Source organism: Phoca vitulina, unplaced genomic scaffold (genome assembly GCF_004348235.1).
Source record: "Phoca vitulina isolate PV1807 unplaced genomic scaffold, GSC_HSeal_1.0 scaffold13, whole genome shotgun sequence".
In the NCBI taxonomy this organism is placed as follows: domain Eukaryota; kingdom Metazoa; phylum Chordata; class Mammalia; order Carnivora; family Phocidae; genus Phoca; species Phoca vitulina.
The window spans coordinates 12,724,974-12,747,224 of NW_022589716.1; the positions used below are offsets into that span (position 1 = coordinate 12,724,974).

The following is a 22,251-nucleotide window of genomic DNA, read 5'->3' on the forward strand; positions in this document are numbered from 1 at the left end:
GTGCTCAATTCCGACACTGAGTAATAATCTCCTAACATGACCCTTACGTTAGCAGCACAGAATGAATTAGAAATAAAGATGAGCATCAAGGAAAACAAAAAGGAGCATTAAAATAGAAAGTAAACCCTCAAAGTTCGACCAAAATATCATGCACATGCGTGAAACGTGGATTTTTTCTGGAGGCCCTAAGCCATCATCGTGCTCTGTGCCCGCATCCAGCTCTGATGGCCATGGACACAATCTCTAGCTAAACACACACGTGACTGCGCCAATTTCATAAAATGATTTTAATAGAAAAGTACAAGGTATGAACAAAAATAAATAATCTTTATCTCAATTCTAGCCCAGCAAATTGTACACTGCATATAAAACTGATCTAAGCGGCAATTTCCCTCATTTCTTTTTTGCTTTTGAAATACTGAGACAGCATTTGAATGAAATGTTCTAAATTCAAATCGATACATTTTTTGCTTTAAAAAAAATACCAACCTTTAATCATTCTACATCCATTTTTTAAAGTTGGCTAACAAGATGATGTTTCACTAAAATAAAATATCATCCAATCATCAGGTTTAAGTGTAAAGTTTGTGCAAACAGGTAAATTAGAAGATTCATTTCCTAAGTTTTAATTCCTACATTGCCAAATGTTTCCTGTATTAAAAACTCGTTTCATCGTCTTATTTTCAAAACACGGCCTCTGGTTTTCCCCATTCCATAGAGAGAGGGGAGACTAAAAAATACTTTTTTTAAAAAAAATAAATATTTTAAAAGTATACTTTACAGTGATAATGCAGTATCTCCGACCTATGCCTTGGTGCGTATTTGCATGACATATAGGCTTCAAGTTATAAGTACCTTTTTATCCATCTCTATTTATATTATGCTCCACGCAGTCTTTGGGGACTATTTTTGCTAATGATCTCTTGGAGTCAGCCAGTACCAGTCTCTCATTTGGAGCCCTTCTCCTGCTAGAGCGTCATATTTGATAATTTCACTGCCTTGAATAACGTTTTGCAAAAACAAATTGAAAACTGGTATTAGCAAAATTGTATGAGAAAAGGGTTTTGGAGAGGCTACTAAACCAGTCTCAGGAGGTCAGCAGCTCGAAGAACTGAACAGATAAACCGGACTAAAACTTAAAACAGTCTTCCTATTCCTTGAGCCCATAATTACTATTTTGAACATGGCTCTGTTTGCCGCTGCCTATATATAAATTTTTTGTTAATTTTCCTGTATTGGGAAGATCTTGAATGCACTCCAGGATGAGAAGGGAAAATATGCTGACGCTCCTAAATGAAGTATATGTTTTTGCAATAAAGAACACTGGTCAATATACAACTGAGGAAAAACTGAAACAGATGTGAGTCCTAGAACCACAAGCGTTTGAATTTGCCCAGAAATGCTATTTTAAACACTCTATATGTTGGTCTACTGTTTTTTTGTGGAATAATGCATTCTTGGCATCCTTAAAAGGTTTCAATATGTTACAAGGTTATCCGGAAAGAAAAAAGCAAAGGGCTAACGTATCAATCTGTGCGGCGCTGGCCAGATTTCGGTGTACATTTTCAGAAAGCACAAGAACTCATATTAATTGCACTTAACACAACGAACCTTTAGTTTCCAATGGGTTTCATTCTCTGCAGACTGAGGCTTGCTTTTCATAGAACTACTTTCAAAGGGGCATAGAGACAATCCGTCCATAGTAACTTCAAACAGATGCAGTGGTAAACACAAATACACTTTTGGACCAAAATACTGGTCATGGATAAAAGCGTGTGCCTTTTCAGTTCTTCTCTGAGATGTTACAACAGCAACACGCTCTAAAACAATTAAGTTACATGCATAATGCTAAAAGAATGTGAGCAATCCTATAACCAGCTTTAAGCCATCTGCTTGCTTTCTTTTCTTTTCTTTTCTTTTTTTTTTTTTTTGAGGAACACATATAGGAAAGAGAATTCCCCTTTTGTTCCGTTACATATAGAAATCTTTTGAAGCTCCCGAAGTTTGGTTTTGGTAAAACTCTCGACTCTTCTATTATTCTGACGTGTAGCCATTCTAAACTATCCCTCATGGTTTCTCAAAAAACCTTCACATGAAGTATCTGAAGGACAATTGAAACCACTTACCAATATACAAGTAATGTTTTATTTTATATTCTATCTTCCATTTGGCATAAGCCTTTCGATGTTTGTTTTTTAAACCAGTGAAATATACAAATCACGCAAGACAGAAATATGTACATTAAAAGTACAGAATAAAGGCCATAGAAGATATACATAATATCTGAATGACAAGTAGAATATCTTACATTAAATAGTTTCTTTTAAAAACTAGGATTGTTAAACTCAACTCTCTTCATAAACATGAATCACTAAAAAGGAACAAAATCTGGTTTAGCAAATAAAAAAATTACTTCATGGTTTTTGTATAATAAAAACCAAAAAAGTGACATTTTAAACTAATTAGTGCTTTTCAATTTCAAGATCTTTTGCTTGCAATTCACTGCAACTGAGGGGACGAGAATATCTTCGTGCAATAAATTAAAGAGCCACAGGTGGCAGAGGTGATTATGAAGGCCACTGAGCCTAGGAGGGTTGCAGGAGATGTGTAGTTTTCCAAACTTTTAAAACAGCGTAAGTCTGAGATAAGAACACATTTGATGGCACTTTTAGGAAAGAGGTGTCCTTTGCTTTAAAAAAAAATTTTTTTTTTTTAACTAGCTATGTTTTGTCGTGAGCTCGATTTTCCTTACGGACTCAAACAGGTCCTACCAGATCTAAGAAGCACCGGTTTCCACTCTGCAAAACGAACCAAGGAAATGGAAACGTAGACAATGCTTCTGAGTTTGGAGTGTCTCTTGGTTTCCACGTCTATGACAAACGAGTAATGCCCTTTCTGGAAAGTGTACAGAAATGGAGATTGGAGAGAAGGGGATGGCGCAGGGACGATAAAAGAAATCTTCAAACCAACATGCATTAGCAGTAAGACCTTCCAGATTCCTCAGAAACAAGGCTGCTTTGTGATGCTCCAGGTGTGATCGATCGCTTCAGGGCTGCAGCCCAAGCTCAACTCGGAAACCTTCTGGAAAAATCCCAGTTGGATTGCAATGAAGGATAACAATGCTCTAGAGGGAGAAATAACCCCAGAGTAAACTATAAGTCACTGGCTGCACTGAGATATAACTATATTTATATTTATATATAGATGTGTGTGTGTATATATATATATGTTATGTACAAAAGACTTTTGAGATATCAGGCACCATTAAACCACACCCCCCTTATAAATGCAACTGTTCAAGTACACTAGGAACAGTCTTAGGGTACACCTGCAGTATAATAGGAAAAGCTGGAGTGGATAGTCTACACACAGGATCACAAGAGTGAAACGCTGCAACACCTCTGGGAACTCCATTAGCCATGTAATGTCATTAAAACATATAAAACTACTGCTCCTCAAAATAAAAGTTTTAGGGGAAAAAATCCCTAAGTAGCAAACTACTTCCCAAGTGGAGCTTGTAACGTTTCATTTCCTGTCCCACAATCAAAGGGGACCCAGTGGAGCTGCCTTTTGGCCAGCATCACATCACAGCAGGGCCAGGAGGAATCAGAGAGGACTTGGGGTCAAGCCCGAGGGCCGATTTCACTTTTTCCCCTTCACACAGGGTTTCTGCTCTGGTGCAGCCCTGACCTGCACGCAGTTACCTTGTTGTCTGGGCTGAGGATCTGTGAATGGCATTCATTTATTATTTTCATCATCATCATTTATTAACCAAGCATCCCTAAGAAAATTACAGTATATTTTTCTTTTTATATTTAATCCAACCTCCCTGCTTCTCTCCAAACAAAATGGCTAGTACCCAGAATCATTCGGGGATCCTTTTCCAATCTGACAACCTAATTCCTGTAACAGCATCAAATCAGTATCTCGATACAGGCATTTTTAAGGTTTTTTTTTTAACTTCCGAGGCTTTCCTCCCTGTCCCTAAGTTTCAGTATCTACCAGTACAGGACCCTCTGCAGATGGAACATTTCAGAAAAATGAGACAAATGATACATCTTTGAGGGATGTGAGATTCTCGCTGTTACTTTTTAAATTACCATTTTGAAAATGTTTCAGGCTGGCAGCCCCTAGGGAAGGGGGGGGGTCTCATTTCTTGTTTGTTTCTCCAGACCTCTCCACTTTCCCCAGAGCATTTACAATTCATTTTGGTCACAGAAGCTTAATCGTGCATAGAGTTGTACCACCCCCTTCCAGCTGGATGCTACCTGTCCTATATTTGACCCCATAGTTGAGAAAAAGAAAACATCTTTCCTTTCCCTTCTAGATGTGCACACAACTAAGGGTACATGGAAATCCCCCCTCATCCTATACCATCAAAAGAAGTCTTGTCTTACCTTTTCAAAGATGCACAAAATAAATATTTGTCTTGGTTCCCACCCCCCCGTTATTGCCAAATAATAATTATAATATTAATAATAAACCACAGAGTTCTTAGATGGGAACAGAAAAAAAAATGGTTCCGGTTGCAATGATGGGGGGGAATAAAACAATATTAAAAGAGAAAAACCAGAATCACTGTACTTTCTATAAATAAGTGGGTCCTGGGGGCGGGGCTGGGTGACGGGCGGGCGGCGGGCGCCCGCTATTTGCACACAAACTGGTCCACGATCTCCGTGCACTTCTTGCACTTGACGTAGCAGCACCAGTGGAACTTGCAGTGGCAGCGCTCCGTCTGCACGGTCTTGAACTGGTCGTAGCCGCGGCCGCAGCACATGAGCTCGCAGCCGTCCATGCCCTCCGACGTCTTGTTGCACAGGCGGCCCTGCGTGCCCAGCGAGCCCGTGCTCTCGTTGCGCACGCAGTAGTCGGGGCTGGGGTCGATGTAGACCAGGTCCTGCGTGGTGGGCGAGTTGAAGCGGCTGTTGACCTGCACCAGCTTGCCCCGGCTGTTGAGCCGCATGGCCGCCGCGCTGTCGTACTTCTCCTTCAGGGCGTCGCCCACCTTGCGGAAGTCGGCCAGCTGCAGCCAGCACGTCTTGAGGCTACACGAGCCCGACACCCCGTGGCACTTGCAGGCCACATCGGCCAGGTTGTACACCGTCTGTGAGGAGATGGGACAGTCAGTGTACCCACTCGCGGAGGAGCACGCTGGTGGAAGGTATGTTCCCAAAGCTCCCCTCCCCCTTCCCCGTGGAGCCGCGGTCCCCAGCTCCGCCAGGGCCCGGCCTAGTTCCTCCTCATCCTGCGCTACCAGAAGGCTGGTGTCACCTTCTTTAAAAAGTCTACAAGATAAATAGGCTCTTAGCCCCTCATTAGTACACATCACGGTGAGCAACAACCAGCTTTTAAATGGGAACAGGAAAAGACCACTCCAGTTGCTTCTTTTTTCCCAGGAAAATGTTACAGCAACTAATAGGTCTTGAACGCTCATCCCAGAGATTATTCACAATTCCTCGCCTTCATTACCTGGATTAATCCCCTCAGCCAGCCTATGAGGGTAGTGCTAATATCATGCCCATTTCACAGAGAGGAAAAGTGAGGCCCATAGAGTTCTTACCCAGCCACTGGAACACAGGGGTGCCAGGATTTGAACCCAGGCAGTTGGGCTCCAAGCTCATGCTTGGTGACTTGCCCATGGGCACCCAGCTGCTAAGCAGGAGGGTGGGGAGGGGGGCCAGCCCAGATGGGATCAGGGTTCAAATCGTAGTCACTGTTATTACTGCTGTGTGCCAGGCACTGTCATCATAGCCTTTATACTATTTATCTCACTGAATCCTCCCAAATAACATTATAATGGGTTAGATGATGGCACATGGCACAGAGAGGGTAAGTGGCCTGCACAGGCTACACAGCTAGAATGTGGGGAAACCAGGCCTGGATCTCAGGCAGTCTCACTCCTGGGTCCTGCACAATCCCTAGCCCTTCCCCACACTGTCTAAGATAAGAGCACCCACACCAGACCTAGGCGGATGTGAGTTTTGTCCTAACTCTGCCCCTGAATTCAGGCAACTGGCCTCACCTCTCAGAGCCTCCTCTTTCTATCTGGGAAGGGCAACTGTAATGGTATGAACCTCGCAATACTGTTATAAGGATAGAGTGAGGGGATGCAACAAAAGTGTCTGGCATACAGGATGCAGTGAATCTGTTCTTTCTCCAGAGCGATGAGCCCATGGCATCTGGGTGCTGGTCCTGGGCTCTCACTGGGTCACTGTGGCCTCCCAGTAGCAGCGCCCACTGGCCTTGGCCTCACAGCACTGTGCCCAGCAGTCTGGGAGGTGGTGGCTGCCTATTTATAGTCGCCACTGCCCACAGCCCCTGTGCCAGTCACCCTGCAGAGTCGGAGTGGTGCTGGCAAGCTGCAGGGGGACTGTCAGGAACCTGGAGGCTGGAGTGAGCTAGAAGGCTCCTTTCACCCAGAACAGCTCCCTTCATCCTAGAAGGATTCATAAGGGGTTTTAAAAAGGGGGAGGGGCCAAAATGTACTCCCCTGGCATAAAGAGTTTCAGGCACTCAGCTAATGTGTGGAAGGGTTTTGCAAATGTATTTAACCTTTGCTCCCCTTTGAGGAAAATAAAAAGCTAATGCCCCAAGGTGATTCTAATATGATTTCCTGGCACAGTGTCCAAATTTCCTCCTCCCTACCCCCACTGTCCTGGAGAAAAACTGTCTTCTATGTAACTTCATCTGCCAGGATCCAAGGGCAGCTCACTGCTCAAGTTATAAAACCTACAAAAAGAATTCACTCACTATTTAAAAATGTAGATGTTAAATGACATTCTAATATTAAAGGTGCTTTTCCAACTCTCCAAAACCCCCTCTTTCCACTTGGAAATCCCTTGACCTTCTCTCCTTGCTTGCTAAGCCCCTGATCATTTCTCTTCCTGAGAGAAGTCAAAGAAATCCCCTCCATGGATGAAAGTACCAAATATGGGCACAATGGGGCCCAGAAGAGTCAAGCACATCTCTGTCCTGGAGGCACGTCTGGTCTGAGGCCCTGTATGCTCAGAGTAATGGGATGTGCCCCCTGTGAGGACAGGGGCAAGCTTTATGGGCTCCCACAGAGAGTGGGGCTGACATGCCCATTATGTGGCCTTGGTCAGCTGCAGTGGGGAGAGACAGCAATGGGAGGCTTGAGAAAGGAGAGGCCACACTCCCTCTGGGCACCACAGGCAAAAATCTGCCGAGTTTAATCCTTCCCCAACACCTCCACATGCTTAAGTGAGAAGCTAGGTTAGCTGGAATTATCTAGATAATCTTTGACTTCTCTGTTCCCTACTTCATAATGTCTAACAATTATGATTTATCGAGCACTTACCAAAGGCGGACACTAAACTCAGCCCTTTTGACTGAACCATGTGAAACTCTTATTTTACTGGTCAGAGATAGTCAAGCCTTGGTAACTTCGTATGGATCCACCTCCTATATGATCCCAGGTAGTCCTCACATAACCCCAAGTGATAGTTCATGCCATGGCCATCCAACAGATGTGGAAATGTGGAAACTGAGGCTCATACACAGAAAGGAACAGAACTGGATCTTAATCTAGATTTCTTTAATTCCAAAACCGATAGCCCTTAACCCCTGAGCTGTGACGCATGAGTTTAACAAAAACGTGCCTGGACTTGTATCTCAATCCATCAATTTTCCCCCATGGCCATGAAGTGGTTCTCTAGGGCCTCAGTTTCCCAAGCTTTACAAATGAGGGTGTGTGGTCAGAGGGTTCTAAGGCTCCTCCCAGTCCTCTATATTTTACTCTGTGATTATCTTCCCTTTTCCTCACCCCAAAATACAGAAGAGTGAAATCTCTGACCAGAAAGTTCCTGGCACCTACCTTGGGTTCTGTGAAAAAATAATGACCCTGGTTTTCAATGCTGCCAAAGTTAAGAAAAGTTTCACCCCTTCATTTTAAAGCAGCCATAAAGTGCCATGTGTTTAACCGCAGGAAAAAAAGGGTCTTTTTAACTATTGTGGAGAAGCTTCCCACCAGGGGAAGGAAAGAGTGGACCCAGAAGGCTGGTGAAGGCTTGCAAAGCTGGTCTCTCTGGGTACTTCTGAGTGGCCCTCTCTTCTATCCAGAGCCACCCTCGATTGGCCTGATGGGCAGCCCTATAAAACTCCACACTCCTAAAAATGCTGTAGTTTTCCTAGAAAAGCTCTTTAAACAAAACAAAACAAAACCCTCAATCTGTCAGGCCTGCTATCTAATGCCATGAGGGGAGGCAAGGAGAAAGCAAGGGAGGGAAAAGCTAAGTCCTGGAAGCTGAGCTGAGGACTTTCTCCACTGGGCACCTACCAGGATAAAGAAATCCCTCTCCCAAATTTAAGCCCAACCACAAACATGTTCTGGGGAGGAGGGCGAACTTTATTCACATTTTTATTTCTGAGCTGGGCTGGCCAATTGCACTGGGGACTAATTAAAAAGGCAGAGAAAGCTCTTTCTCAAGCAACTGGAGGAGCACCTTTGCTGGAGGGGGCCAGGGCAGGATGATTCACCTCCAGGAGGCCTTTCTGGGGCGTGCACCCCTCTCCAGAGAGGCCTAGGTGTAGGTGGGGCAGGAGGAAGGGAAGGAGACAGACAGGGGAGCAGAGAGGGAGAAAAAGCGACCTGAGACAGAGCCAGAATCAGAAAGGGTAGGGGCCGGATGCCTAGGAGTGGGGGTGGGGGTGGGGGCAAGTACACCTGGAGGGCGGCGCTGGGGGGCACCGAGGGCCGGAGAGACGGCTGCCGGCCGCCGAGCCTAGGGACCCGAGCGGGGCGGGGCGGGCGGGGCGGGACTCACCCTGCGGCCGGCCTCGTTGTTGTGCAAGTTCATGAGGATGCGCGCGCTCTCGTACGAGCCCTTGGCGTGGATGCGCTCCCGCTCGCGCGCGTCCACGAACTCCTTGGCGAAGCGGTAGCCGTAGTCGATGTTGTCCCCGCAGCCGCCCCACAGCCAGTCCCGCGGCAGGTCCTTGGGGCGCGCGGCGCGGCTGCAGCCGCAGGTGGACAGCTCGCCCTCGCGGCACGCGCGGCTCATGGCGTTCACCACCCCCGCGGCGCTCACCGCGTACGTGAAGGCCGTCTCGCGGCTGCCTGCGGGCGGGACGCGGGGGGTCACCAGGCGCCTGCTCGGCTCCGAGGACGCCCCCCCCAGAGCCCCACCCCTTCCCTCCCATCCAGAGGCCCCGGGGCACCCACCGGGGCAGAGGGGGCCGGGGGCGCCCCCAGCCCTAACACACCGGGGCGGCCCCCACCCCCAGGGAAGGCCAGGAGAGCCGCCCCAACACGTGGCAGCAGCCAAGTGACAGACCCCCGAGGTCTTTGCTGGGACACTGAAAAGCCAGCTCGGGCAGGGCTGGGTTGGTTTTTCCCTCCAGCCCCTGAAAATCCTGGAAACTTACTTCCCAAAATGCACATGAAAGAAGTCATTGAGGGAGAACAGAATGTGCGGAGACTTCCTTACACTTATTTTAAGGTTTGGTGTCATTTTCATTTTGAGTTACCTCCAGCGGGAGCACAGAATTTGCTAGGCTTAGAGCCTCTGAAAGTCTTAGGCCCTGGGACCCAGAGGCCCTCCTCCTGGGGCCTGGCTCCCCCTGCTCCATCACGAAGCAGCATGGTGCCCGTCTCAGGACAAGGCTCTTGACATCCCCAAAGGACGTTTCTAAACCTGTTTCTAGAGTATTGGAGTGAAACTTGCCTCTTCTTAAATCCCAAGTCAATTGGCCTGATACTTCTCATTCAGGAAAATGGAGGTCTACTTTTAAAACAGCCTGCTGTCTTTTATGCTACTTCTGCAAACCCCCCCCCCCATAGCCTTTGCCTCAAAGTGTTAGAATAAATAGCAAGAAGGAAGAAACCACAATCTGAGGGGAAAAGAAAAGTCTTCCCCTTCTCAAAAGCTGTAAAGGCTACTTCCCTGTACAACACTGACAGGAGTCCCATTTGTCAGGAGGCAAATGGAGGCAATCATAGACTACCTCAATTCCCACTTGTACATGGAGATGTTTCCATGTGTAACAAGAAGCCACTTAATAAAAATGCAGTGGTACCAGAGAGAAAGGGTTAACACCCTGCCCGCTGAAGCTGGGCCTGAGGGGTGTACTGGGGGGGGCGGGGGGCTCACTTTCTTCAACTATAAAATAAGGGCATTGAACTAGATGCCTAGGAGAAAAAAGGGCCGATTTTGGCGCTGAAATCCCTGTACCAGCATAAGTTTCTCCCACACTTAAAGAGCTTGCTAACAATCTTTTTTGGGGGGGGTGGGGGGAGGTGGTACAGCAGAAGAACAGATGACAACAGGATTCAGCCCCAACTAGAAGGGTCCGTCTGAGGAGCATGGCTATGCCAATTCCAGGATCCAGTAGGCTGCGCTTTCTGGAACTTGAGCTCCACACTTCAATCCACAGATATCTGTGATTCCTCCTTCCAGGAATGGCCAAGGTTCCTGGTTACCACAGACCTTCTCTCCCACAATTTAAAAAATGAATAATTTGAGGGGTGTGCTGGTGGTTGGCAGGAGGATCCAGAAAGTTCCTAAGGGGTGTTACATCTATCTAGCTCAAATGAGAGAGGCAGGGCACATCAGGGAGTGGAGAGAAATGAGGTGAGCAGATACTTTCTAGGGAGTTATTTGAGGATTAACACTGATAGTATAGAAGAAGTTGTGGCCCTGGATGGGAGACTTGTAGAATAAGGCAGGAGCTAGAGGAAGATAGATCAAGAGTCCTGTGGAGATACATAAACATAAGGCACTGTCCTGGGAGTAGACAGTGCATAAAAGGGCTTTTATACAAAACACAATAATACCACTTTTTTCACGGGTCTACCTTGAGCATTTCCTTTTTTCGCCCTGGCACCCAAACCTGGTCGAAATCTCTTAAGCTCATTGGTCACTGAAGGGAAAAACGTCAGTTTGAAAAGTGCTCTTTGGCTGATAGCCTGTGGACACAGCCATCCCGGATGGAACACTGCTGGTTCAGTTCGGTTTCCCTCCCTGTGAGATCTACATCTCTTCGGACCCTCGCACCCCTTAAAAATGGAGCCTTTCTTATATATCTTTTCACAGTGTGGAGACAAAGAAGAGACGGGAGACAAAAGCTGGAGGAAAGGGTAGCGTGATGAAAAATGAGAAGGTTTCCAAAATGAAGAGTGGGCCCTTCACTGGCCAATTGTGTAATACAGTGCCTCCCTGGCAACTGGCACCCTAGAAAAATGAGTCAAAGAGGGATGGAAGTGGCAGCCTGAGTTTCTCAGACACTGGCCCCGTCACAGGGTCAGATTCTCACGGACACGAATTGCTCTCCATGTCCCTGGTTGTACTAAGTGCTCTGGAGTGGGTGCGCGCGCGTACACACACACACACACACACACACACACACACACACACACCCTGCAGCATCAAACGTGTCTTAAATTTTCCCTTAGCTCCTTCTCTTCAAACAGACTCATAAATAGAAAAGTGAAAGCCAAGTAAATTTCCCACTGTTGGGGTTGGGTCCATGTGCCCCTTCCACAAAAATCTGTTCTGGTTTTTCTTCCCTCCATCTCTTTTTTAAATAAATAGAAGAGAAGGCCCCAGCAGTGTTCCACCGAAAGCCCAGCAGCAGCTTCCTGCTATAAGATCCCAGGAACCTGGGGGGCTTTGGGCAAAGGAGGATGGGGTGTGCTCTCAGATGCCCAGGACATCAGCTAACTTGATGGTAGGATCTAGCAGGGCGCCCTCGGAGGCTGCCAGGAGGTTCTACTCCCACCCACTTGCCACCAACCCAGATGGGAGTACCACACAGCTGAGGACCAGACAGTGTATTTGCAAGGGACAATTAACTATAAGCCTTTGTACCAAAGGTTCTGCTTGTTCCCTGAGGAAGCAGGCTCTTTGAATCTTGGACCACATTTTAAATAAATCTCCAGCAGAACTCAAATCCACTTAGCAAATGATAGCTTATTCTGAACATTTTGGCCCAACACAGGCTACATAGGAAGACGAAAAGAGGATCTTAAATCAAAGCCCTGTTCCAGTGACGACACAGAAAAACCATTCCAATTGCTGTTTTGCTTCCTGGTTACTATCAAAAATGTACGGCTTTTGCAAACTCACACACATGTGAAAAAGTGCTCCCAGAGTTTGAGAGGAAGGCAGTTTAGGGGGAATATATATAAGGCAAAGCTGACAACTTACCATTCTGATACAGCTAAAACAAACCAACAAACAAACCAGTTGTGAGCTTACTCGCAATATGACAATGCAGAAGAGAATCTCCACCACCCCAGTTAACTACAGAGGGCAGTCCATGCTCAGGGCAAGCTCCTGTGTTCCTGCCGCTTAACTCCTAGATTCAGATCCCAGTATATACATTAGCACATTTTAATCATTAACAGGAAGGACAAAGCCCTATGAAACTGCAGGCTGAGAGCTGCAGACCATTTTGCCATTCAATTAGAGGAATGGCTTCCAGTCCCGTATTATTTTAGTATATGAAGTCGCTGGGCTCAAACATCCACTGACAACTCTTTTTTGTTCTCAATGAATGCACTTTTCAGGGTTTTTAAAAAAGCATTTTATCCATCCGTGACGGATATTAAGCCAACTTTTTTATCTTCAGTCAGTCTAAACAGTTAATTGCTTTGATAAATGGCTTCTTATTTTAGGAATCACCGCGGTCATATTAATTATAAGGGCTTGTTTGCATAATACTAAATGGACCTAAAATATTCACACTAGAAAACACATACAGGATCACATCTGTCAGACAGTATCCTATGCTATTAAACCAAACCAGAGGCAAACTGAGTTTCCAAATTCTTTGCCTTTAGCCCCATTTTAATGCCGCCTCCTCCCTGCATGCAATACCAAGTTCAACGATACGTTTAACATAAAGAATCTGACTGTGAGCAATACATTTAAGACTTTTTTTTAAGTTTCTAGCATGTGCTTTTATATCAATTGCCAAAATCGCAACGTAAATTGGATCACTTCTAATTAAAATTCTTTCTGGGACTAAAAATAAAGCTTCTAACATATATATCTCTATAGCCTCAGGAAATATCTATATTAGGAAAATTAAAACCTTATTCACTTCCAGCATAGCCAGCATTCGAAAGATGACAGTATTTAGTTTGATGCGTGGGCCATTTGAATTGTGGCTTAAGAGACTTCTAACCGTTAAAAGAGTTTTGAAGTTTAAAAGGATATAAATGACTCATCTTTCCTCACCTCCTTTTGAGAAACCAACATAAGCGTTCTGCTTCTCTTCCAAACAGAAGGCGTTTTAGAAAAAAAAAAAAAAATGCAGCGTTCAGAAAAATGAAGGTGTCTCTGATGCTTCCCTTCTGATTTGGCTAAAGGAGTGAGCGCCCCCAAACTTATTATCATCAAGGTGTGGGAACCGGCATTAAGGCCCACAGAAGTAGTGACCAACACTCCCCCGCCCTCGTGCTGCTGGAAGATTCCCTCCTCAGCAAGCTCCCAAGTGCGTAGGGAAGCCCTTCTGCAGGAGGAGGCTTGGTTTGTGTTTAAACATCTGTTACGCAGTGTCCTACCTATCTGCATGACCCGGCCGAACACAGAGGTGTTGTCCACGGTGCTGCAGTTCCACCGCCGATGCCGGAATTGGTACTGGCACTCCTTGATGCCCGTCTTCGCGCCTTCTCCAATGTACTGCATGTGGTCTTGGTACAAGTGGCACAGTTTCTTCTGTCCTTGAGAAAGTCCTGCCAGCTGGCTGCAGAGAGGCTGCGCTCCTATGATATATACTTCTGACATCTGAACGGGGTTATTCATACCTAGCGACCTAGAAAGGGGGGGGGGGAGATGTGCATTCAAGATTTACGTGAACTCTTGAGGTAGGCCCCCTGAACGCATGTCAGCGAGACAGAGTTTTCAGCACACAGATGCTTTTTCTCTCCGGCTTGTCCTCATGACAAAGTAGAAGGGCTTCATAAAACTCCTCTGTTCAAACTGTGCTCAGAAAACGGAGGTATTGTGTGGTCCCCACCCCGCCATCTGGCTCCTCAGTTAGGTTTTCACTCTGTTCCTTGCCCTCCTTGCCATCTACCTGGTGTTTCTGAAATGCGCTCAGAAAAGGGGGAGATGGCGGTTTGGGGGACAGGCCTCTGACATTAGAGAAAGTGACTCACTTTGCCCCACAAATTGGACGGATCTGCCTTGAAAGCGTATGAATGCCCAAAGTAGACACAACTAGACACAGGGCGGAGGAGATAGCAGCTCCCTCTGGCCGATGGAAGAACAGGGACACAAGTCGAGGGACTGAAGAAAATTCACCATGTTCTGGACATTTTAAAAGGGCCCCTTATGTGATTGTGAAAGACCCAAGACAGGGTATCCAGTGAATACAAGTCATGTTTGACAGTCAGAAAAAACGCTGTTCATTTACAGGGAAAAAATATCCAGAACGCCGTCAAAAATAATCCTCCGGATATACTGCAGTCTATCTACAAGGCCCCTAACCAGAGAGAAACGCTCATTTAGGGACGTTTTACTACTTCATGTTCACCTCCTTTTGATCAAATTTCAAGCCCCAATACTTCCCCACTTGGAGTGTAGCTGTCTTCCTAGAACACTCTGCCTACCTCAGACCCTGAAGGTTAATAACCTCAAGTGACAGAAAATAAAAGCTGGAACTCACTTTTACTACCTAGAGGTGGCAAAAGTAAATTTTATAGATAGGCTTACAATTATTAGAGAAGTGAATTTCGGTCCCCTTTTATTACATGATGTACTACAAGCAGACATCTGAACAAGGGCCTCATAGAAAAAGGTGTAGATTTATAGGGTCCCATTCCCTACGGAGCTAAAGATTAAGTTTGACGATACTAACAAGTTAAAAGAAAATTCTGATTTCCAGATACATAAACAAAATACATTATACACGTATATACCAGATAAAGGCACTCAAACTCACAATTCAGCTTTAAATACTGTAGCATCGTACCCATGAATCTTTAAAAAAAATAAAAATAAAACAAAGAATATGTACTTAGAAGGAACTTACCACCAAGAATTGGCTTCTATTACAACCTGGGCGAAGGAGAAAAATATGGCCAAAGCCATTAGGAAGAACTTGGAAGACATTGCACTTCCAGCCGTCCCCAAAGCAACTCCTGGGCTTAATATTCCAATCGACTTCTGGAGAGGGAAGAAAGGAGCAGATGTTTATTGCCTCTCAGATAATTTTCAAGCATACAAGTTTAAACAACGGAAGCATCCGGGGTCTCTTAAGTTTACTGTTGATTGACTGCGCTTCTCCTCCGTGAGTTTTTTGATGGCAAGATATAGGCAGTTTCTTTTTCCAAATTAATCCACCCACGCAACCTCACCAGGAAATCTGATTTCGCTGGGATCCTGCGCGCGGGGCACGCCAGCGATTACAAACATGTCTCAATGCTGTTGAGTCAAAGCCCCGGTGCCAAGCGCTGCCTCTGTACTGCTTGTTCGCTTCCCGCACCCCCTCGCTCCCCTCTAGTCCGCGCTGTGCTGGGTCCCTCCTCGGGAATTCACTCGGGAACCCGCAGCCACCCTCGTCCGCTCCCCGACCTGGGCCGAGCAACAAGTGGAGCCGGAATTAATTCCATGGGCGAGGAGCGCGAAGGCGAGTGGAGCACGCCGCCGGCGGCTGCGGAGGAGGCGGGGTGGCCGGCGCGGGGGTGGGGGATGGGGGTGGGGGCAGGACGCGGGAGGGAAGGGCAGGGGGTGGGGGGCGAGGCCCCGGGGAGCGGCGTGCGCGAGAGTGCCCAGCTGGGAAATGCAGCTCGGAATTAACAGCGTATGTTTCCTAATCAGTTTACAGGCCGCTTTGGGGGAAGCCACTTCCAGAGGGGGAAGGGCAGCCTGGGTTTCCTTAGGACACTGTTCAACCAGATTGGAGTGGGGAGGAGATGGGGGGCACTGGGGATAACGGGGAGAGAGCTCTGCTCTCTCAACCAAGGAAACCGGAAAAACAGTGCCCCCTCCCCTGCCTGCAGCCTCCTTCTGCAACTCAAGTGTACCCCCGAGAAGGGGACAAGGGATAGTACCCCTGAGGGAAGAAGGGGGTCCGGGTCCCGCTGTCCTCCCTTCCCTGCCCTCCCACAAATTCTGATTTTTCATTTCACTCTCCTTCCCGCCCCCCTTCTGTCCCGACTCCTGACAGCTGCCACGGAGAAAGAGGAAAGGACGCCAAGGGGGACTCCAGTTTCCTTTGGTCTCGGTCTGGGGTTGTCGGCCACTTCGCCATCGCGGCCCTGTGAGTCTGGCCTTAGAACACCTCCACCCCACCCTCCAGCCCGATTCAGACTCGGTTCGGTAAGTTCCGAACGGTGGGAGTGCAGGGCGAGGCCACAGCCGGTGCGAGTGAGCCCTCGGCGGGGCCAGAGATGCGCTGGCTCCCGCGCCGCGGCGGAGCCCCTGGATTCCAGGGCGCAGAGGGCCCCGGCGGCGAAGGTTCCCGTCGTGAAGAATTTCGCGGGCAGGGGGCGGCCCTGGAAGCTTTCGCGGCCGTTCCTCCCCACTGGTGACTTCTCCACCTGTAGGCGGCGGGGGCGCGAGACAGTGGCGCGTGCGGGTGGGAGGAGCGGCTTTCCAAAATCCCCTTTTACGTTTCTGATAAGTGTAACCCGGCTGTGCTGCACCACCCGCAGCCCCCGAGGGAGCCCCTTCCTCGGGAAAGCAAAGGTGAGCCTCCTCAAGGCGGCCGAAGGGCCTGGAACGTGAGCCGTCAAAGGGACAGAGAGGACCTAGGCAGCCATGGAAAAGCGAGGGGGCCCAGGAGCGTGCCAAGGCTTTTCTATGCCCGCCGTCCTTTTGACCAGGACAGCTCGGGGCTTCTCCAAGAGGAAATGCTTATGTGGTCCCCGGTGCCCGCTAACCGGGGCTCTGAGCCCTTGGCCCACTCATTGTCCAAACGCCGCAAAGCTAGGGGCGCATCCCGGAGAATAGAAACCTGGGGTTTCCCCAGCCTAGGAGAGAGAAGGCTCCGTCTCCCTCCCCACCCCCGCCCGAAGTGTCAAGTTTCAGGGGAGGGGGTGGGCTGCGAGGTCTAACTTCGCGCGCGGCCCAGGCTGCAAAATCGCCTCTCCCCCTCCGCGGCCAAGGCCGCGCGCTCACACACACTCACAACACACCCATGCACATTCACACACTCAAACGCGTTCATAGACACACACGCACCGACGTGCTTACGAGACGCCCGCGGAGATGGCTGCTGGCCGCGCGCACTTTCCGAGCTTCCCGACGGGCGGGGCGCGCGGGGCGGGGCACAGGCAGCAGAGAAATTGATAACAGATTCGGCGGATTACAGCGGATCTCTTTGTTAGAGGCGAAGCCACACAAACCGAACCGACTTTGGGACCGATGACCCCGGGGAGAGTCCGCCCGTTCCTAACTGGGAGTGGGTCACTGGGTCTTCGAGACTCAGGTCTCCCCAGCTCCAGACTGGGGGCAGGCCAGAGGTGTCCCAAAGGGGATCCGGCAGGAGAGCCCTGCGAGTCGCGTCTCCACTTAACCCCGCGTGCTTGCCCGGAAACAGCTTGGCCCTCTTCCCGCTCCAACCCCCGTGCAACCCCCAAAAAGGCCCCCACAAGTTTGAAGGACTGAAAGAACCCACAGCGAACTCACTAATAAATACATCGACTCTGTAGGGTAAACACCCCTGCCTGTTTACCAAGAGATCTGATCCGAAAAGACAGTACGAAATGAGACCTCTCCGGAGACGGTCACGCCGGGGGTAAAACAAAAGTTCTGGGCGGAGGCTGAGTTTACTAAAGAACGGGCTAAATGTTTTCGAACACTTTCAGGGCCATGAGAAGCCCACTTATGTAAGGATCCTCAGAATCTGTTCTAGCATGCGATGGGGTGGAGAATTGCGGGCACTTGAGAGGTTCTAGCGCAGGGGAGGGCTGAGGTGGGGGTAGGGCATTCGTGCGCCCCAGTTTCCAAAGCCAGAGCAGCTCAACGCAGTGATGCTTATTCTGTCTTTCCAAAGCCTCCGCATTGGATTGAAGGTGTTCCTAAACCTTCTTTATCCACTGGGGTGCAGGCTGGGGGTGATGAGGGATGGGAGAGAGGAAATCATCACTCTGGTTAGAGGAGCTTCCCCAGCCACAGAGAGCGTCCGAGAGGGCGCCCAGCACCCAAGTCCTCAGCCCCGCGGCCCCTAAAGAGAAATTCCGCAAAGGCAGGAAGAAGATTCTCGACCCTCACCCACGGGCGCTACCTCGTTCGGTCTGGGCATCCCTTTCCACTAGGTTTTTTGCGTCCAGGGTCCCCCAAGTCTGGGAGAATGGAAATGAAGGGGGAGACCAGCTAGGAGTCAGAAATGAGTTTGACCTGGGCTCGCGGTGGCTAAAAAGATAAGAAACTTCAAGAATCCTTGCTCTTGGTAGGAAATAAACTTTGTTTTCCCCACTGTGATCTCTCCCTAAAGGAGAGAAACAGAAAACTGCGGGAGATAAAAGGCTGCACCACAAAGTTGGGACGTCCTGCCCCAGGAAGTGCCAAGAGAGAAGCGGGAGCGGATTAGGATGAGCCTGGTGAGGCCCACAAGAGGTCCGCTTTGGGGGGGCGGACAAGGACGTAGGGCTCCCCTAAGCCTCTAGCCTGGGCTCAGGGGGACCGAGGCCACCCCTCACACACAGCGCTGTGTGTGTGTTGTGTGTGTTGGGGGCGGGGGTGTGGGGAAGCCCGAGAGAGAAGGTGGAGGGAGCTTCTTGCGACTAAATCAGTGCAAGGACTGCCCCGGCTCAGGACTGAACAGCAAGTCCGAGAACAAGGAGTCTCCAAAGGAAGAGCGGTGGCCAAGCCCGGTTCTGTTCTCTGTCTCCCCACTTCCATCCCAGGACAAGTCTCTTCAGACTTCAAGACTCTCTCTTTCTCTCTCTCTCTCACATCACTTACACCTTCTCACACCGGTTAACCTCCAAGCACAGGCTCTCAACTTTATCAGAGGAAGAGCAGAGTGAAGGAGAAATAAAATTAAAGATCAGTTCAACCCCCACACTGCAGAGGCAGTTTCAACTCCACTTTTTAATAGACGAAGAAATTGAAGCCGAGAAGGAGAAAGCAACACTTGGCTCCCACGTACAGCACGGGTGAGAGCGCCAAGGCCCTACCCTAGGCCTCCTAGGGCGACGCTCCTGTTCCTACGCCCTGGGGAGGAGGTAAACTCTTCCTCCTCTCCCCCGAAGCCCCGTTTGCTGGATCGGACCCCTGGCCCCTTCCGTACTGCGGCGACCACGCAGAGCAGCTTGTCCTCTGGGGGCCTCTGAGGGGCCCTCGCGAGAGAGGAGGACCTGGTGGTCGGGAAGGCCGAGCGGAGCCAGAGGTGGGAGGGAGAGAAGAGCAGCTGACGGCCCACCGCAAGGAACAGACTCCCAGGCGTCCTACCTCAAGGCGGCCAACAGGGGGCAGCCGGCACCGCACTGCGAGGATAAAAAGGCAGCGGGAAGAGCTGAGCTCGGTGCGCACGGTGCTAACCCCTTATGCACCGGGGCGCTCCGGTGAGGAAACGGAAAGGCCAGGGACTCTCGGGCCAGTCCTCCTGGGGAACGTCCTCCTTTGTGGGGCCCGGCGGGATTAAGGCTAGCTAGTAAGCCCAAGATTTGAGAACAACTGATCCTTTACTCCCCTCGCCCCCCACACGCAGGGCACAGATCTACACACTCGGACACAACTTCCACGGCGTCTCCACAGCTTGCGCGCTCTCAGCATTGCCCCCTCTAAACTCCCCTGGCAGAGACTGTCTAGAAACGAAATCTCCCTATCAGGCTGGAGCAGCAGTGAATCTTGGCGGGAGGGCAGGGGCTGGGGAGGTGTGATCCCACCCCTGGCTCCAAGTGACTTCCAAACAGCGGGTTGTCCATTTAAAAACGGGAGAGGAGAAGGGGCCCCGATGCCAAACTGGACTTGGAAAGTAAAACAAGGCCCCGGAGTCTCCAGATTTGGGGTTCTTTCTAAAACTTTTTTTGGGGGGGGAGGACGAGCGGGCATTTGTTTGCTTTAGGAAACATCTTATTTTCTAGAAAAGCAAAATGGGAGAGGATCAAGAAAAGTGGAAATAAGGAGCGAAGCTTGGAGGACAGACAGAGGAGAAGTTGTTTGGAAAATAACAAGTTATATTGCAGGAAGAAATGTTAACTTTTCGCAAAAGTGAACTCCCGGTGACCCTCGCAGTGTGTGACTCGGCTTTAACATACAACTGACAATTAAAACAAACAAGAGTTCACAAACTGCCCCCCTCCCGCTCTCCCAAAGCGGAGGCCCAAATGTTTCCAAAGGACAAGGCAGATTCCGCGCAGGGGGCCGGGGCGCGCTTTCCCAGCGGACGGGATTAGAGCCACCACTGCCAACACTCCCCGCCCCCATCACCGCGGCAAAGTGCCGGGGCTCACCCAGTGGCGGCTAATAATGCTAATAACGCAACCCGGCTCCCGCGCCGGGGTGCGCGCTGGCCCCCCACAAGGCACTCTTAAAGGCACACGGGCCTGCAGCGCTGGGATTCCCTGGCCGGGACGAGCCTGCAGCAACCTGGCCTCCCGCAGCAGAGGACGAGGGAAGAGGGGGCGGTGCACTGCTCTGGGGTGTCGGCTCCTAGTCCTGCTGCCGGGTCTCCCAACCAAGGAATCCTCATCCCCTTTCTGAGCCCCGGCCACACACCCTCTTGGTGCCCGCGCAGTGGGCGCTTCGTAAATATTTGTTGAATTGAATCATTAGCCTGTTGCTGAAATATACATAGTAAATTACACTGGTGTTTCTCAGGGCAAAAAGAAAGTCTTCGGTGAACCGCTCTCAGTTCTTCTGCCCTGGCTCATCCTCACTTTTTCTCCAAAGTCTAAAAGGTTTGCAGAACTTTTTGTGGGACGGGAAGTCTCCCGGGAGACAGAGGCAGTGCGCGAAGGGGGGCGGGTGGGCGAAGGGGTAGGGGTCCCTGCCAGCTACGCAGGAGTTCCAGCTTCTGGAGGCAGTAGAAGAAATGGAGGGATAGGAAGAGGTACGTGTGTGTGTGTGGGGGGGGGGGTCATTTAGCTTCCAAAAGAAAAAAAGAAAAAAAAAGTGGCGAGCGTCGGCAGCGCACAGAACACCTACCTTCATGGCGAGGGGGAGGGGACGCGGCCGCCGGGAGGAAGTCGCCACCAGAGCAAGGGCAGCCGAGGAATCCGAGCGGAGCGGCCGGGTTAAGCCTGGGGGGACGATCCGGCGCAGAGCTTCGGGCTCCTCCTGGGCGCCTCCGGCAGGCGCAGGAAATCGGTGGCGAAGCGGTCACTGGCGCCCGAGTCCGAGGGCCCGAGCCGGAGCAGCACCGGGATGCGCCCGGGAACCGAGGGGGCGCCGAAGCCCGCCAGCCGGCAGCAACAGCAAAGCCGGGCCGGCGCGCAACAAGGGAGCCGCGGGTCCGGCGAGGGCGTGCAGGCGACTGTTCCGCGGCGAGACGCTCCCTCTCCAACGTCCATCAGCGACGGCGGTAATTAGGGCTTTCCAACCCCAAATGTGGGCGTGATTGTGCAAAAGACTTTACAACAAATAAAAAAAAAAAAAAATTCTTCACAAGAGGGTGAAAAAAATACCCCACTACTCAACTCTGGCCCGGGGCGGGGGCGGGGGCGATCCGCGCGCCCAGGTGCCCCCAGTTCATTCACACCACGGATTCTGCAAACTCCCGGCGGCTCACGCCTCCTGATCTCCAGCTCCCTCCTCTCCTAAGTCTGTGGCCGAAACGTCTGCTTCCAGGCGCTGATCCTGCGGCCGCGAGTGAGTGTGTGGACGTCTGTGTACACACACAGACACACACCCCCCCCCCCCCCCCACACACACACTGAAGCTTTGGGGCCACAGAACAATCAGGCGCGCATGGCTTTTTCTCCAGGAGATGCCGCTGAAAATGCACAAGTCGCCATCCGGACTACAAGAGTCAGCACCAACTTTTGTCCTTTCATTTTAGGGTTTGGCAAAAAGGGGGCGCAAATTGGGTAAAAGTTGTCCCTCGAACGCTCTGTGCGGCAGTTTCGGGGGCGATGGGCGATTGCCCCAGGGGAGACACTGGCTCCCCCCCTCCCCACTCCCTTCTTTCTCTCTTCGGGTTAATCCCCGTCTTTTCCCCGCCTTCCCTAGGCGAAGGGCGAAGAGGGGCGAGGGCACCGCGGGCGTGGGGCTGGGGAGGGGCGAGGGCCAGGGGCTCCGCGGCGGCTGTTCAGCTCCGGCGGTCCATGGCCGGCGCGGCTGCCCACCTCCTCGTTTGGCGCCGGGGCCCGAGGGGCGGGCGAGCTAGCAGGCGGGC

General features: G+C 50.2%; 1 protein-coding gene across 3 annotated transcripts; it reads right to left on the reverse strand.

Annotated features, from left to right (window-relative positions):
* Positions 1 to 1,916: 1,916 nt before the first annotated feature.
* On the reverse strand, positions 1,917 to 21,739 carry WNT5A (Wnt family member 5A). Of its 3 annotated transcripts, none has more exons than XM_032411516.1 (5): positions 21,063 to 21,739; positions 14,998 to 15,131; positions 13,526 to 13,776; positions 8,784 to 9,076; positions 1,917 to 5,104 (listed from the first exon to the last, which is right to left on the reverse strand). In XM_032411516.1, exons 1-5 carry the CDS (start codon positions 21,066 to 21,068, stop codon positions 4,646 to 4,648), a joined length of 1,143 nt encoding a protein of 380 aa, XP_032267407.1. In that variant the 5' UTR covers positions 21,069 to 21,739; the 3' UTR covers positions 1,917 to 4,645. The 3 variants fall into 3 exon arrangements, with proteins under 3 accessions (XP_032267407.1, XP_032267409.1, XP_032267408.1); XM_032411518.1 differs by lacking the exon at positions 21,063 to 21,739 and adding an exon at positions 17,151 to 17,205; XM_032411517.1 differs by lacking the exon at positions 21,063 to 21,739 and adding an exon at positions 15,540 to 15,593.
* Between the last annotated feature and the right edge of the window lie 512 nt (positions 21,740 to 22,251).